This window comes from Barbus barbus, assembly GCF_936440315.1.
Source record: "Barbus barbus genome assembly, chromosome: 48".
NCBI classification, from domain to species: Eukaryota; Metazoa; Chordata; class Actinopteri; order Cypriniformes; family Cyprinidae; genus Barbus; species Barbus barbus.
In genome coordinates, this window is record NC_136726.1 from 12581953 (window position 1) to 12600452 (window position 18500).

At 36.2% G+C, this 18500-nt stretch overlaps 2 protein-coding genes across 2 annotated transcripts in view; both read right to left on the reverse strand.

Annotated features, from left to right (window-relative positions):
• Positions 1-1713: 1713 nt before the first annotated feature.
• On the reverse strand, positions 1714-4342 carry fam185a (family with sequence similarity 185 member A). Its single transcript, XM_079412114.1, has 8 exons — positions 3773-4342; positions 3436-3545; positions 2918-3010; positions 2707-2845; positions 2588-2629; positions 2413-2508; positions 2182-2322; positions 1714-2016 (listed from the first exon to the last, which is right to left on the reverse strand). Exons 1-8 carry the CDS (start codon positions 4176-4178, stop codon positions 1898-1900), a joined length of 1146 nt encoding a protein of 381 aa, XP_079268240.1. The 5' UTR covers positions 4179-4342; the 3' UTR covers positions 1714-1897.
• A 3038-nt stretch (positions 4343-7380) lies between these two features.
• met (MET proto-oncogene, receptor tyrosine kinase) overlaps positions 7381-18500 on the reverse strand; it is a 52624-nt gene continuing 41504 nt past the window's right edge. The window contains exons 15-21 of the mRNA XM_079412084.1: positions 17934-18170; positions 14678-14758; positions 13048-13229; positions 12260-12369; positions 11883-12048; positions 10586-10722; positions 7381-9021 (exon numbers count right to left, since the gene is read on the reverse strand). Of these exons, the coding sequence (XP_079268210.1) occupies positions 8811-9021; positions 10586-10722; positions 11883-12048; positions 12260-12369; positions 13048-13229; positions 14678-14758; positions 17934-18170 (1124 nt within the window). The 3' untranslated portion in view covers positions 7381-8810. The remainder of the gene's footprint in view (positions 9022-10585; positions 10723-11882; positions 12049-12259; positions 12370-13047; positions 13230-14677; positions 14759-17933; positions 18171-18500) is intronic.

Below are 18500 nucleotides of genomic sequence, written 5' to 3' on the forward strand. Positions count from 1 at the left end.
ATTTGTTGTGTTCAAAGCCTCGCCTATTCAATCATATATTTTTGAAAAGTATTAAAGTGTCTGTTGTAAAGAACAAGGCCTGATCCACAGTATATTTGTGGAATGAAACAACAGATATTCATTTTAAACCAAAAGTATCAAGAGTCTAAAGAATGTGAGGAATAATAGATGATTATGGAAAATAAAAGAGGGGCATGCTGCATGACAAACAACTGGGCGAATGAGTAACAAGAAGAGATATTGGAGAAGACCTTATTAAAAGTATTGTGAGAGACACAGAGGACCAAACCACCATAGATATCCATCCTGCCAGTGAAGAGAGCGAGTGAAGAGGTTCTTTTCAAATGTAAATCTATTGTGTAAATACTAAAGGTCTTTCTTTCTCCTGTAAACTGGTTCCCTCTTCAATAAAGAATGGGTGCTGACAGCTGCTCACTGTGCCATTAGACACAGGTTAAACATTACACAAGGACACACACTGATTTTAATCATTGGTCTTGTTTTGCTTGATGGAATGTTCTTGTTATTGCCATATAATTTTTTCTTTTCTTTTTTCTCCCTGTATTCATCAAAAGACCTTCCAAGCTGCGTGTGTACTTGGGCAGGACAATATAAATGGGAAATAATACATTTTACAGCCTTAACACACATTTTTACATTAATACAGCCTTAACACACTTCTTTGACTAATGTTTGTTTATGTATTTTGTATGGATTCAGCTTCCTGTCATGTGAGATGCAATGAGAAGTACAATACTGGTAATTTCACACATACTCACCTCTCTCTCGACTTTTTACAGTGGGTTGAGCTGCTGAATTTGGTAACTCTGGGGATGCTCATCAACATTTTACTACGCACGCTGGTCACATGATAAAGTTTCTTCCTGTCTGCTGTCTGTGAGATTCTGGTCAAGTGTTGCTCTGAAATCTCTTCATATTTACCAGGTTCACTGCAAAAAGCCTGGAGCCTTTTATTTCTATATGATTTGCAAATATCAAATAAAGTTCTTATAGTGAGTTATGAATGAACTTAGTCTTTCTTAGTCTCTCTGGATAAAAGTATCAGCTAAATGACTACATGTAAATGAAAGTCTGGGAGAAAAATGTTCATCTAATCTTGTCAACCACAACACAAGGATATATTAGCAGCTGCTTACCTCACTAATGTGAGAAGTCTTCTGGCATACCTCCACCACCCCAACTCATGAACATGTATTATGGAAAGTACGTATAATATTTTTTTCTTGCATGCTTTCTGTGTTATAAAGCTGAAATTATACAATGGTCAGTACAACTTGTTAGAAAGAATACTTTGTTGTGTTGCAGCATGTGCAAAAGGCTTTTATGAGAATAATAAAATAGTTTAGAACTGCAAATTTTTGTCTTTTGTCTTAGGAATGTAATCATCAAAATTAATAATAACAATTATAATAATAGTTGTTGCAGCCCTAAGTCACAGTAAAGACAATTAAAATGTTACGAAATATTTCTATTTCAAATAAATTCTGTTTTTTTTGCATCACAGAAATACATTTTAAAAAGTTATTTTAAATTGTAATAATATTTTACAATATTAAAATTTTCACTGCATTTTTGATTACAAAAATGCAGCCCTATAAACTGACCCCAAACTTTTGAACAGTAGTGTATGTATTCTGTATTACACATATTGTATATTGCAATGTGTGTGGAAGTTTTTACCAAAATTAAAAAGTGCTTTAAAATGGCATGGTTTTATTATATTTCTTTTGTACAGTTGTTTCAATGCATTCTATTTATCAACTAATCCGGTATACTGTAACGTCTCTCAGGCTGTTCCAGTATATGTCTCCTGTCTAAAACCAGCAGCGAGGTTCTGTCAGTTCTGTAGTTGGCTCCAGGTGCTTCTGTGCAGGTTTTAACTCTGAGCTCCGAGTCTGAGGGTCTCAAACCAGCTCTGGGTTCTCAGGTTGACAGCACCTTTTTCAGCAGTGGCTTTGATCCATCGTTCTTCATGAACGCCACCATGCAAATTCACTAAAGTGAATACATACAATGTAATGAATACAAGGAATATGTTAGATAATGTGGTTGAAATAGTCAAATTTTCATGTTTGTGTTTGAGGATAAGATGTAGACTTACAACTGAACAAAAAGTATCAAGCAGTTAAAAGACATCCATTGCGTCTGGCTTCTACTCACCTGTGACTGTTGTCTTCCCATCATCTGAAGTACGTTCAGTCTCTTGACATGAGCTAACTATCTCTGAGCTAACGCTAACAGAGGTTCCGGACAAGTGCACTGCTGCTTTCATAGTGGATGGCACACGCACACACACAGCACCTGGATCAATGATAAATAAATCTAGCTTAAAACAAGGTTCAAGTTCTTAGAAATGTACTCAAGTACTCAAATTCTGATTCTGATTATTACCTTGTTGACTGTGAAGTTCTGCGCTTCCATCTTGGCCTACATATGCATCAATGTTTCCAGCAGCAGTAAACACCTTCAGGGCACCACTTGAGCTGTCTGTGAAGCAGGAAAGACATCTTTAGAGCACTAAATGAGTGACTACATAAGCTACTGTCAATTCAGACTGCTCACTTACCAATGACAATATTTCCAGTTTGACTTTGTACAAGAGCTTCACCTGTAAAACAACAACGACACATGTCCTAACTGCACATCGGGTCTTTAAAATGAGCCATTACCGTCCCTTCCCCTCACCGTGTACATGGCCAATCTGGATGTTCCCGGAGGAAGTGGACAATGAGGTGGATTCACCATAAATGGCCTTCACTTTCAGATCCCCATGTTCAGTGGAGAGATTCATGGTGGTTCCCTGAATTTTCTTAATATCGACATTCTGGAGAATAAAAACTGTGATTTAATAACAGTTTCACAGAATATGCAGTTATGTATATCATAAACTACTTACACTGTCCAAAGATGTGCTGATATTAACATTCCCATGAATGGTCTGAAGTCCAGTGACATTTCCTCCTATGGACTGAACTAGAACCTCATGACCCTAAACAAAATCAAAGTTAAACACAAGCTAATGATCCATATTATCGCAAAAAAAACAAAACAAGTTATATTTAGGCCTTTATGACATATTAAATGAGGTTTTCAATTTTTTTAGATACCACAGAACCTTGAACATCCTAAAATTTAAAGGCAACTATATATTTATGCTTTTACAAATTATAAATGTGTAAAATATTTATAAAATATATTTTTTATTGCGCCACTTACTATAGTAATGTTTAGAAATGTATATTCATTATTCAAGTATATTTTATTTTTTATTATAATTAATTAATTGATTATTTTTATTTACTTTTTACAATTTTTTTTTTTACTTTTTTTTATTGACTGCCTAGTAGGCTACTCCTTTGCGGTCCCCTAGTTTGAAAACCCCTGCATTAAATGATTAAAAAGCGAATGCGTCACCTTGACAGACTTTAGGACACAGTGCCCTCTCTCTGTGTGAACATGGCAGAGGTCACTCTCCATTTTCTGGATCTTCACATTGCCTTTGTCTTTAGTCTTGATGTGGAGATCTGGAGGAACGGACAGGGACTAAAAGGATGCACATGTATTCCTATGAATTTAAGTATACTTATTCATTACATTACCTAAACTTATTCTAAGAAGAGTTTACCTAGTAAAAGCCATTCATTGTAAAATATTATACTTGTATAATATTAACAAAGTAAACGATCAATAATAATATAATATAAATATATGATTTATTAGTACCTTTACTAGCATGAATACAGATCCTTACCACATTTGATAGGTGCTGTCAGTTCAACGGTGACATTGCAATCCACCTCATCGCCCAAAATGTTAAGTTCATTGCTTTGGTCATCATAATGAACATGAAACCCGTCCACATTAGCAGTTTGATTCGCATCTGTTACGTGCACACTAATAAATGCTCGATCTGCCTCTGGAAAATCATGTGGATCTAGTGGTTTTATGGATATATTACAGCCTAAATGACATTTGACCTTTGTGAAAGGACTAACTAATAATTCCCATTGCTTTATAGGTTTATTAAAGTCTTTAGGAGTTGCAGGAGCATCTGAAAAAGCTCGGAGAGCCTGAGAGATCAAAGCCCTGCTGAAGAGTCTTGAACATCTCTGCACTGAACCCACACACACACCGTGTCTAATCGCACAAGTAAACATTACTTAAGCTTCACTTAGTGTGCACTAAGACTAAACTACATAAGTACGCCTTAGAACAAAATGCTAAACTCTACTTGCACTAGTAAACGCCGTGTAGAAATGTTTACATCACGAGGACGAGTACAGCGCACAGCAATGACAGCAAACCGGAACAGGTTCAGAGCGCGAGTGGAATTATGGGAAGTGTAGTTCATCAACCGTAAAATGAAGTCCACTCCGTGATACTGATTGTGACAAGATACATCATTAATCTTTAAATAAAGTATGACTGTCGTCTGTATGTTTAAAGAAGGATAAAATTACGATTTTTTTTTGTATTATAATAATGAGTAGGGTGCACTGATCTATAGATCAGTGGTAGGATGATATCAGGCAAATTGGGCCACTTTTTTGTTATTCGCTTAATACCAACAAAAAACCCATGTATGACATTTAACCATGTTCTTATGATTAATAAGGACTGTTTTTAATATTTTTGTGTTGAATTGATGTAATAAAATAAAATTGTTCAGGGCCTACAGGTTTTGAAACATTAGCTGTTGAAATGGCAGTGTTCAGGTAAAACGGGCCGGCTGATCAGCAAAAATGGGCCAGTCAAACTGCAGAGACATTTCTGATAAAAACACATTTAATTATGTTTAATTTTATAATGTAACAGAACACTGCATTTAAATTACATTAGAACATCTATTTGAATTGAATTAAAACATGAATTTCAAACAATTTAATCAATTAAACATACATTTCTTGAAAAAAATGTAACAATAACAATTAGTGTTATGGCAACAGGTAAAAGTTAACAGCCAATGACTGCAAAGAATTTCAAACAGATGAAGTATAAGACACTCAAACCTTTCAATGAATTTCATCAATAAAAATGAAAAATGCGTACTTTGCCTTTAGGCCTCTCTCATCTGTCTCCCTATATTCTGCTCCTCTCATCCTCTCCCCTGCCCACTGATTGTATTTTTTGCCCCATCCCTGGCGGACATCCTTTCTATCTCCTTTATGTTCCTTTCTGACCCTCGTCTTTCCTTTCTGATCTTTTCTGTTTTCATGCTGTCTGTAATAAAATGTGAAAAAGGTATGTCACAAATGCTAAAATACAATATATAAAAATATAAGTAATTTTTAAAAGGAAAAACCACCAGAATTTCTACTTAAACTGAACTCAGAAGGTGGCCCGTTTTAACTTAAATTAATGGCTCGTTTTATCTTAACACATTCAGGTAAATTGGGCCAGTAACTAAAAATTATTTTTCTTTATAAAAATCTGGATTATTTAACAAAATCAGTATTTTATCTCAGAGAGGCCATCAAGACATGGGTTATGAGTCATTATTTCTAAATGTGCATTTGTTTTTTATTGATTTATCATCCTAATTATTGAGAAGTAATATTGGATATGTCAGGCCACTCACCTTTTTCTGGTGTGGTCTCAGAATGAGGCATTGTCCCTCCCCTGTTAGCAACCTCATACCAATAAATTAATTTGCTAAATGTCAAGTACTGTTATGGCAACAGTTTGAAATTCTTTGCAGTCATTGGTTGTTAACTTTTAAAGAGATAAGACACTTCAACCTTAAATGGCCCATTTTACCTGATGGCCCAATTTGCCTGATATCACTATTATTAATAGGCTATAGAAGAAGAAGGAGAAGAAGAAGAAGAAGGAGAAGGAGAAGAAAAGAATAAGAACATTAAGAAGACGACTTAAAGTTAAAATTCCAAAAAGGCATTTGTGGATTCCTTTGAATTAATAACATCAACAAAAACAACAACAGTAATTAACTAAAATTTGGAATTAACCATTAAAAAATGGAGAGTTATGAATAAATTTTGATGACCCAGCTAATATAGTCACAATTTTAGTTACTTATAGTTTTTAATTTACTTTGACTTCATTTTGTTTTCATAACATATAATGTCTATAAGTATGAATTTATAATTCAAGATTAAATTAGCGACAAAATAATGATAAAATAATGACAAAATAACTTTCCATGACATCTAATGTTGTAATTCTAAGTTAATGATATTTTCTATAGGCCTATGTCTAAACCCTCAAAGAACCTTTTTAAATTTTTATATGCAATTATTCATTGTTTATTAATCCTGTTTCTTATGTGAACCATTGTCTGGTCCCCAAAATTAAAAACTGTTTTCACGTTTTACTATCTTTGTATCTTTGGACATTTGGTCTCCAAAATATAGGCAAAACGCGACCCAACCTGTTTTATTATTGAGAGGTAGTAGCACTAGCGATAGAATGTACTACTATGTTTTAAGTGGCTCATAACTGTCATGTCATGAAGATTTTAAACTCCCAGTGCTGGTCGTTTTGGAGCTGAGCAGACAGAACTTCACACTGGGGAGGATTTTCCGTCTGTTTTTGTAATACCCGCGAGCGATATTATTCATGACACTACCTCACTGCTTGTGTAACTAGTCTTAATTCCTTCAGTGAAGGCCCTAGGGAATTTATTTTACTGAAAGTGATTCATAATCCTGACACAATGGGCTACAGTCAAAAAGCAGTTACTCTCCTGGCCAGCTATTGTTATATTTACACAGGCGAATGCTATAACTCGTTCAGTAGGTGGCACTCTAGTCATTCCACAAAAAGCGAAGTCACAGGTTTAACAATAGCGCCTTTTGACAACAAGTAACAGTGTCATATCCTCCTCCACATTCGCTTATGAATGAGTGTTGAGTTATGAGGGATTTAGTATTTGTCCTCAAGTTAGGACAGCCAAGTTCAGAATCTAATAAAGCTACAGTGAGGCTACACATGGTTTTTGCATTGCAGGCCTACTTTTTGAATACATTTAATGCATGTTAACCAAATTGTTCTAAAGTGAGGTATAGCCATCCTGTAATACTCATCAGCACTTTGCAGACTAGTAAAAAGTGTTAACATTTTTGAGAGGATGTGTATTGTATGTGGTATCTGTACATCCTAATATTTAATTAATTTAACTGCACTACTCTCTTTCAGACAGGTAGTGTTATGCTTTTTTTGAAAAGAGACCATAAGAGGAAATTAAAAAGCCTGTCTAGACACAAGCGGTTGAGGGTCGAGTCAAGAGCATTGAGGGTAATCAGAAGGTCATGGTCAAAGTTCACACAGAGCCGATGAAATGGAGACATCAGAGAGCACAACATTTGCTAGATACAGCACACAGGGAGTACATTCATATATGACACACATAATAAAACTTTATTATCATGACTGGAACGACAGAAATATTGTCATTTGTACCATTTCTGAGTTGGATCTCCATATAGAAATCTTAACAAGACAGTCTTGACAGGTTCAAAGAAAAGAAAGGTTTTCATAAATGGTGAAACCTAAACCGTGATATAAGATTCAGCCTGTGTTTTGATCATTTGTAACAATAGCATTAGAACTTCACTCACATAGGGATAAAATTAAATGTTGATTGACCTCATTTAACTGTCTATATTGTACTGTGTTCAGAGGCTATATATACATGTATCACACAGCAAGTCAGACAATAAGGATAGAGAAACAAATTATTTACATCATACAGTAGTCCGTTATGGCAAGTCACATTCATAGTCATCGTCACTACATAGAAACATACTGTCTCACACTGAATCTGCATCTGCTGTTCACAAAGTCCCACACATTCTTTCTCTTTCTAGTGTATTTTGTGTGCATATGCAGAATTACATATATATGCATGTGTGTGTGTATATCTATCTATCTATCTGTGCAAATATATACTTTTAATAATTAAAATATATATTACAGTATATACAAAAAGCATGAACTGTATTTATAATATCTCTATAGATATATGCATGTGTATCATATGCACTCAATCAGTGGTGAAGATGTGAAAAAGCTGCGCAGATTCCATGTGAGCCTTGTAGTATGTTCACAATGACACTAAACTTAAGCGGATTATATAAAAATATAGAACTACGGAAGAAATCTTGTCAGAAAGAATCAAATGGCCAGGACAGAAAACAATCATCTGAACATAAGTAAACAAAAAGGAATCAGATCTGTCTGAATCAGACACACAGGCCTTACAAGAACATTGACAGATTCGAAGTTCCTCAAAACATCACATGAGTCCAGTGTTCTCCTGAAAACGTCATTATGCTGCGTTCAGTTCATAGTATGAAGGCATGCACAACGTTTTATTACACTTTTCACAGAAAATAAATTGGTCAACGTATGCTCAGGTCATGCCGGAGAACACAAGTTGAGACATCTTGAAGTCGTTTGAAAGCCTCTGCCAATAGCATGAATGAATCAGATGGTCACAAACTGCAAGAACCATCAAAATGCAACCCTACAGATGAAATGTTAATGGTATGCCAAAAGCAGTGGAGTCACAATCTCTGTCCCAGGAGATCAGGACTATCTCATGCTCGACCAGAGAGCCTTAACTCCACAGGTCATGGCTCATCATAATCTATTTACAGCGATTAAGGGAGTGTCTGTTCCTTTTAAGTCTTTCACAGTGTCCTTGGGCCACTTTCTTCCTCCTTTAATGATGAAAGCCGCTCCTGGCAGCCAGTCCAGTGTCTTTCATGAACAGCAATGGCTTTTTTGTTCTCCTGTCTCTCCCTCCCTCTGTCTGGTGTCTTTGTCTTTCAGGTGCAGCAGTCACGGTCCAGGTTACTCTGAGAGGAGATGAGAGAGGGGTAGGGAGTCATCTTATCAATGTTGACGTAGGTGGTGTTAAGGAGGATGTAGTGCTCGCCGCTGAAGCTGGAGAAGATGGCGGCGATGCGGGACACAAGCTCTGAGAAGGTGGGCCGGCGCTCAGGTTTGGGGTGCCAGCACTCGATCATGACATTATATCTACAAAGAAAAGAGAAAAACGTAAGGAAAATATAAATTCTTAATTAAAGTCCTTGGTATTATTGTGCAGGATACATCTGCACACATTTTTCCAAATCAAAATACTTTAACATTAGGGGTTCATTTATACAATTAGCAAACAACATTAATAATGTTACAGCCCACTTTGCACAATCCAATCAAATTTTTCCAAATGTCAGGCCACTCACCTTTTTCTGGTGTGGTCTCAGAATGAGGCATTGTCCCTCATACACATCTCCCCTCCCACAATCCAATCAAATCCCACTAGATATAATGAAGCCCTACCCTGCATGACTATAAACAGAATATTCTTTGTTTCAATTTAAAAGGTGCATTTGAAAATGAGTTAAATATATATATTCTTTTATTGTTATATTTAACTAATATTTAAAATTTGAATGAAATAGTTTTTAAATGTCTTTATTTGGCAATTAGATTTTTTCATTTTACTGGTACATTTAGCTTTGTTTTTAAATGAAATAAAAACAAAATTGTTCAAAAGTTTGAAGTTAGCAGATATTTTTAAAATATTTTTCAAAGAAGTCTCTTATGCTTACCAAGGCTGCATTTATTTGACAAACAATACAGTAAAAACAGTAATTATTACATTATGTAACATACCTGTTTTCTTCCTTAATATATTTTAAAATATCATTTATTTCTGTAATTCAAAGCTGAATTTTCAGCAGCCATTCATTCTTCAGTGTCACATGATCCTTCATAAATCATTCTAATATTCTGATTTGGTCTTGAAGAAACATTTATTATTATTATCAATGTTGAAAACAGTTGTGTTGCTTCATATTTTTTGTGGAAAACAATTTTTTTGTAATTTTGTAACAACACTAAAGTATTCACTATTCACTTTTGATCAATTTAATGCTTTGCTGCAGAAAAGTATTTATTTGATATAAAAATAATTTTAATTAAAATTTCTTTATTTGTATATTATATTAAATGTATTAAAATATAATTTATTTTATAAAAAAAAACTTACCGACTCCAAACTTTTGAACAGTAGTGTAGTTTTAAATATTTCTATTTATTTGTCAGTTAATTTTGATTCATTTTGAGCTAAGAATCACAAGTAGTGTAAGTGCAAGTCCTACTTTTCCACTTTCTATCCCAACTGTTTGCTTTGGCTTTCCATTGTTTGTCCTGCAATAGTCTGCTGAGCAGAGGCACGATAACCGGGGAGGACTGGCTCTTTGTGCCATCCATGAAGGAAGGGAGTGATGACCCACATATCTCTATTCAAAGCCGCGGCTGGATATTAGACAGCAGCGTGTGAAGAATGTTTGGAGGTTGACTCATATCATACAGGCAGGGTGGGGAGTCGATGTGTGCCGAGCTCAGGTAGTCATGCAGAGCTGAGTTGGACAAGAGTTTTGATGAACTACTACTGCTTGACTGAATCTGCAGTTGGTTAACAATGGCTCTCTGTTATATGCTCGTGTTGACGCACTCCCCCTTTGGAGTGCCGTACGGTGGTCATAATGAAGGACCAAGTGTGTGTCATGTGGGTGTGTGTGTGTGCACTTACAGTGCATCCGGGCAGAACTCTGGCTGTAACAGTCTTCGTCCTTGCAGGAGGAAGATAGTGATGTCGAAGGAGTTCACATCGGAGTAAGGCGGGGCGCCCCGGGTCATGAGTTCCCACAGCAACACGCCGAACGACCACTGCGAGAAGATCAAATTCAAAACAGTGAATTATGAGGAGGGCAAGTGAGCACCTATCAAAACAAGTGAACTTTGGGTCGCTCCAACACTGTCATTTGTTGGAGGCCAACAAAAAGGGAAACAAAGCATAGGAAAGCTGAACTCATAAATCCACTTAAGAGAACAGTGAGGTTAGTATTTGGGAAATGTTGAGAAATCATTTTCCGAAGTGGCCACGTGTAGTCATCTATTTTATTTGAAACGCAGGTAGGTTAGAAAACAGGACATGAGTCACGACACACCTTGAGCCCTGACATGTGTGCATGCATGAGTCATTATAGAGAAACATTCTGCACAAATCTTGTCAAAGTGACCCCGAGACCACAAGTTGTTTAAAGACTGGATAGGTTAGCTTTTGAAATATTGCCATCAGAAGAACTGGACCAGACTAAAATATCAAAGTAAAACTTCATTGTACTGCAGTAAGCTACCTATATAGTCAGCATTTTTGGGGATCATGGATGCACTGTGATTTGATTTAGTTATTGATATTTGAGTATTATTTGAACACTTAAGCATACTTTTGATACCCAAAAATATTAGCTTTGTTCATTTAAACTGCTTTTAAAGCCCAAAACTATTAAATTTGGTTATTTAAACACCTTACTTTTGAAACAGCATGAAGTTTTTATCGTCCATTTTTTTTTTGTTCATCTTCAGAACACAAATTAAGATTTGTTTGATGAAATCCGAGAGCTTTCTGACCCTGCATAGACAACAATGCAACTGACACCTTCAAGGCCCAGAAAGGTAGTTAGGACATTGTGTCCATGTGACATTAGTATTCTTATGAAGCCACAGAAGAGAAGAATTTTTTTTTTCCCTTGCGCAAATAAAAGTAATCTCATAGCTTAATAAAATTACAGTTGAACCATTGATGTCACATGGACTATTTTTAAAATGTACTTACTACCTTTCTGGGCCTTGAACATCATAGTTACGTTGCAGCGGGTCAGAAAGCTCTCATATTTCATCAGAAATATCTTAATTTGAGTTCCGAAAATGAACCTGTCTTAAAGGTTTGGAGTGACATGAGGGTGAGTAATTAATCAGAAGTTTAATTTTTGGGTGAACTATCCCTTTAATGCACTACAAACTGAGACTGTGATTGAGATACTCACCACATCAGATTTGGTGGTGAATTTATGTGTCTGCAGACTTTCTAATGCCATCCATTTGACGGGCAGCTTGACACCATGCTTGTTGTGCACGCTGTAGTATTCTTTATCATACACATCTCTGGCCAGGCCAAAATCAGCCACTTTTACTGTGTAGCTCTCATCCAACCTGAAAGAGATATTCCAAACATTTATATTATGTAAAAAAATGCTAATTTTTGATTTAAGTCATTCATTTAAGAATATAAACACCCTAATGCAAGTCACATGCCCCTAAAAACATTTAATTTAGGGCACAAGTGCTCCTAAACAAAAAAATAAGTGCCCTGAACATACTGTACGATACTTCAAAACACTTGGTAATTTGTTGAAAAACTCACATGCAGTTTCTGGCTGCAAGGTCTCTGTGTACAAACTTCTTGCTGGCGAGATATTCCATTCCTTTAGCCACCTGCAGCCCAAAACCCATCAGGTCCTTCACTGTGGGGTTCTGTGGGAATGAAAACAAGCACTCCATTTAAAAACAATAACGATAAAAACAACACAAGGCACTGCCACCTGTTTAATTTCATTTTTAATAAGTTTTTAATAGCTATGGAGCTACAGTCACTGAAGTTGTACGGAAAGACATTAAGGGCCATATTTACTAAACAGGTCAAATTTGCGCCAGAGCACAATTCCAAAACAACGCTGATGGGTGTGGAAATCTCTGCGGGGGATTTACTGGCAATATGCAAATTAAAAAATAATTTACATATCGACCAACGCAATATAACAAGTGCAGCGCAAACTAGCGTAGTCACAAATAAGCAGAGCCGATGCTCATCCGGTGCAGATGATCTGCTTATGACACGCTTTTTTTGGGCGTTAAACAACAGTGCAATTACCAGTAATTTGACGAGCGCAAACTTTAGTAAATCTTGCGTTGCGTGATACTTTTTTTTTAATACTCTCCTTCCATAAATGTTGCGTCTGAAAAGGAAACTCCTACAAATGCATATTCAATAAGTTCAAGCGCAAAAATAACTGTGTCCATGCCTTTTTTAGTGCAAATTATTTTCATGCACGTCTTAAGTAAAACCTGACAGTACTATTTTAACGCCTAAAGATGGTTTGCGCTGGTACAAGCTGTTAGTAAATCTGGCCCTATGATGCAGCCACCACATACGTGAGCTTCATCTCTGATGAAGTTGCGCAGATCTCCATGCTTCATGTATGGCAACACGACGAGAGGCGAGCCTTCCCTGGGCAGGCAGATTCCCAGCAGAGAGAGCACATTGGGATGGCTGAAGTCTTTCATGATGATGCCCTCCTTCAGGAACTGGGACACCTCCTCTATATCGGTGATTCCTGCCACATAAATGCACAATAACAGAAGTTCAAAGATCACCACAATGGTTTCTGGTATCACCCCCAGCTTAGATTTACACATGCAAAATGACTCTTTTAAAATCTATCCTGCTATACGTTTTCTGAGTTAGCAATAAACCTGCCAAATTGTCAGTGAACCATTCACCACGACTTATAAATTATCCCCAACACTATCAAGTGTTTTATCACACACGGCCTGATATTTCAGCCGGGAGGTTTCGGAGTGGAGACTTAATCCGCTGTGACATGACCGCACCGTTACTAGCTGAGCTCTGAGATTCTGTTGCCATTTTAGCTGCGCCTCCCTTAACCATGTTGGTTGAGCTTTCACATTTTGAGAAGATTAAACAGATGTTTAACCTTTCACTAAGAGAAAGAGAGGCTTATGGGTATGCAAAAAAAAAAAGGCCTGTGTGTACATGTCTTACAGTACACTGATCCTGATCGATGAAGCATCCTACGCTACACTGACTGCTGTCAGAGTAGCTTAGGACCCTCAAAAGACCAAAACTGATCAGGGAACAGCCCTACAGTAGTCAATCAATTCTTCATTTTTTATTCATAACAATTTTATGATTCTTTGTTGTGATTAATATTTGAATGCACCAGGGTCATTATAGTTTACCAAAACCACAGCAACAAAATAAAATAAAGTTTATTTAATATGTTTTTATTTCAGCTTATTTTGCCTTGATGTACCAAAATAACTTGAATCTTAACTAAAATGAATATGAAATAAAATGAATAAAAACTGTATAGACATTTTTTAAAAGCCAAAAACTACATAAAATTAAAATTTAACTTAACTTTTACTACACTTAAATTGAAAACGGAAAATATAAAAATAAAAACTAATATAAAATATGAATAAAAACTGAAATGCACAACAAAAACACCCCTTTGTCAAAACGATTATGTAAAACATGATACATTGAGTCTAGTTAAACATCAGTTCCTGTTGAAAACTGAGACAGGAAAACAAAGCTCGAGTCATAAATCTAAAAGCTCTCAGTGACATGACATGATTAGAGGCATCTCTAATGTGATATGGCTGCGATATGGCTGCATTCATCATCATCATCTTCATCACAAGGCCCTATTAAAACAACCTCAACAGTCATATGTCATATTTCAGTAAAGAGATGTCAAACTGTGTTCAGAATGGGTTCATAATTTATGGGTGGAATAATTATGTAGACTAGAGGGGATCCTAAATGTATTTGAAAACTTTCTGTAGGACGTAATAGTTTCAATGAGTTTTAGGCAGTTAGGGCCACTCAATACCACGTTATAGCAGTTTTACCATGTTTAAGTGGTGTTAAACTCTCACGAATATAGTTGAATGTGGTTCATCCAGTCAGATTTTAGAGCTTCAGCTCTCTGTGCTTGCAACTGTACCCCCTCAACACTCATGTTGTCAAACTCACGGTTTAAGGACTTGACGGCGCAGTGCTGCTTCTGGTCATCTGGTTCGAGCAGGGTTCCATGGAACACACAGCCAAAGTGCCCTGGTGCACACAAAGACAGGAAAAGATGCAGAGATTATTAGCACATCAATCCATCAAAGCGCTTTATGCCAGAGCGGAGTGTGGGCATAGCAGGTGCATATCACATCAAGTCCAAAAGCAAGAACAATGGAGTGTGAATATAGTGTGCTGGGACTACAATTGATATGTTGCTCTCAAACTTTCTCTCTCGGAGTCTCCTTGTCTCACATAGTATGACACTTTCTTAATCACAGGAAGTGACATAAGTATGAAGTTCATTTAAGTTCAATTTAGTACCATTTTCCACTGTACATTAACTTTTTTCGAAATGTCGCAAGCCAGACTGAAACTTGCACTGCTGGTTATATATTACCATTCAAATGTTATTAAATTGACAGGAAGAAATTTATAATAATTTATATTCATAAATGCATTTTTTTTCTGTCCATTCACCAAAAAATACTGAAAAATATTCATGATTCTTGATCAACAAATGAGCATGCTAGAATGATTTCTGAAGTGTCAAATTTAATATTTTATTTACTTTATTGCTGTGATTTTTGATCAATTAAAAGCAGCCTTGGTGAGCATAAGAGACTTCTTTCAAAAACAAACTATGCTATAGTTTGAAAATTAAAAAAATTGAAATCTAATTCTTCTTTCCAATCTCCAAGATTTGAGGTACAGTGTAATTCTGTGGCACAAATATTGTACGAGTTGCACAGCAAAGTTGAATAATTAGTGCTTTATTGAAATCTGTATAAGATATAATAATAGTAAGACTGTATAAAAAACAGACACATAAAAAATTAATTGTGAGAATACTGTGAAATATGAACTCAAACAAGGCGTCTGGAGTACAGCGTGGTGTGTAACTGAAAGATTAACCAATTACAAGTGTCTGGGCAGGATATTCTCTATAATGAGGGCATGGAGAGTAGAGGGCAAGAGAGAGTCGGGGTGTTGTGTTGAAATAATAGAGCGTGGAGTGCTGTAATCTCTCTCCAGCTCTGCTATCACGTCTTCCCAGATGGCAGCAGAGTCAGATTACCGGCACGGAGCCCTGAGACGGCCCAACAATGAGCCTGGAATTTAACACGGGAACAAATCACCACACATGCCACCCCGAGCACCCCAACATACTCGCATACACGCACAGCCTCTTCCTCTCGCTCTAGAAATTGCATTGTGTCACATGCACAAACACAGGCGTATATACACACACAGGACTTGGTTTTCCCACAGGGGTGGTGGGTTTTAGGAGTATTGTGCAGGGGTTTGGGGAGGACTGGAGACAGTGAATCTGATACACACGTTCACACCCCCACTTCTGTAGTACAATGAGAATACGGGCAATTTAACGTTCAAATGTCCAACCTGCCGGGCTGATTGTCACCGTTTAACCTGTTAACTTTAACCACGTCTGAAACTGATTCCCTCTGCTAAATCCCTCATTTAAGATATTGGATTTCTTGTAATACAGTTTTTTGGCAAAATGTTACAGTAACAGTACAAAGAGACTATATTTTTGCGTCAATGACAAAAAAGAGTGTCCAAGATAAAGGAAAAATCTAGTTTAAATTGTGTATTTTTTAACTGAGACTCACTGATGACACGGAATAGCTGACCTCTCAATAATATCACTGTCAATCTTTAATTAGACTTTTAGAATTATGAATTAGAATTACTAATTAGAATTTTGAAAATGAATTTTAAATGAATCATAATATTTATGTGTGTTAAAGTCATTTTATGAATGAATGAATTGCTAAGATACACAAACACCTTTATTTTGTAAAGTACATTGTTTAACAGTTAGGGTTCAGTAAGATTATCTTTTTAAAATTAATACTTTATTTCATAATTTAATAATTGATAATTAATAATTTATTCAGCAAGGATGCATTTCACTTATCAAAAGTGACAGTAAAGGCATTTCTAATGTTACAAATTTTTTTTCATTTCAAATTAATGCTGTTCTTTTGACTTTTTTTAGAATCCCCAAAACTGTATCATGGTATTCACAAAAATACGAAGCAGCACAACTGTTTTCAAAATTGATAATAATAATAATAATAATTAAAAAATATATTTTAAAACCGAAAACCATTGTTTTTAAATGTAATAATTAGGGATGCACGATATTATCGGACTGATATCGGAATCAACCGATTATGGCTTTAAATATCGGCATCGGCCTGATATGAAAATTTATGCCGATATGTCTTGGCGATAAGAGGAATGGATTAACTCACATGTACTCAGGGTGTGCTAGTGATTATATCACATCAGCAGTGTGGCTCATCCTTGAAGGAAAGTTTTGTCTGAATGACGATTAGATTGACTGTTTTGCATTGCTGCATTTAATCTGTTAAAGCACTTACAGAATGACGCGTTCGGAGTATAAACAGTAAAAGCATGTGCAGCGACAGCCTCCCCCGGGTCCTAACACCCGTTCGGTAAGGAGTTTTAATCTGTAGGGGGCGCTGTTAGCCTACTTCTAATTAAATTAAAGTAAAATAGCCTACACAAATAACATTTTAGACTATTTCTGATTAAACAAAGTAGTAATTGATGTCATAAAATAATAAGTATGTTTTGATTTAATAGTCAGAAGCTATAGCTTACATGAAAAAAACAAAAACAAATCATGAGCTCTAAAACTATTTCTGAATTTTTACAACTCTTTTGTTTTAGACCATCTACAAAAGTTAAATCTCAAAATAAAATGTTAGGGCTAACACTGCTTATTTCTGGGGGGAAAATGCAGCTATTGTTTATTTATATTTATTTTCAAAGCTTCAATGTACTGTTAAAAAAACCTTCATAACTTTTTATTTAATTCTAAGTTATTGTTAAAAACTAACCAAAAATGAATAATATTTTGCTTATGATTTCTGCACAGGAGAGACTTGGTGTTGTTTTCAAACAAAAGGAAATATATCGGTATTGGCATCGGTATCGGCCAAAATGAGTTGAAAAATATCGGCATATCGGATAGAGGCAAAAATCCAATATCGTGCATCCCTAGTAATAATATTTTACTATATTATTGTTTTTATTATATTTTTGATCAAATAAATGCAGCCTTGGCGAGCAAAAGATACTTTTTTCAAAAACATAAAATCTTACCAAACTCAAAATTTTGAACGGTAATGCACGTCATGACAATGACCAGATTTCTGTGTCTCCTCACCTCTCCCAATGATCTCATTCACATGTAACAGCAGATCTTCCCGGGCGATGACCACATGCTGCACTTCCTTCAGCAGCTCTGGATGGAGGCTGCCCAGATCTATAGGTGCATTAGAGGGCAACAGTGGAGACGCCAGGTCCCCTTCCATCGGCCCCAGCATAGGGGACAAATCCACATGGGCATGAGCGTAGAGATGAGGCCGGCAGGACTCTGCCTGAGACAGAGGCAAGTTTTGGTCTGCAAGGCAATGGGGTCGAGAGGTCAAAAGTCAATGACTTGTTCTCTGAGGCCTGGGGTCACCTGAACAAAGCAGGGAAAGTCTGGGAGGCAGAGTCATTACACCAACTACAAAGAGCTGAGGAAATTCTAAACCCAGCTATACAGATGAGAGGGATTTTTTTCATCTTTTCAGACAAAAAAAGGAGGCAGAGGCAAAGCAAGAGAGCATGCAATGTCTTCAGAGAGAGAGTAGAGGGTAAGGTCAGAAAGCGTATGTGTTTGGAGAACTGGAAAAAAGTTGCCTGTCAGCAATGATCTAAGACCAGTCTTCCCAATCCAGAGAAAAAG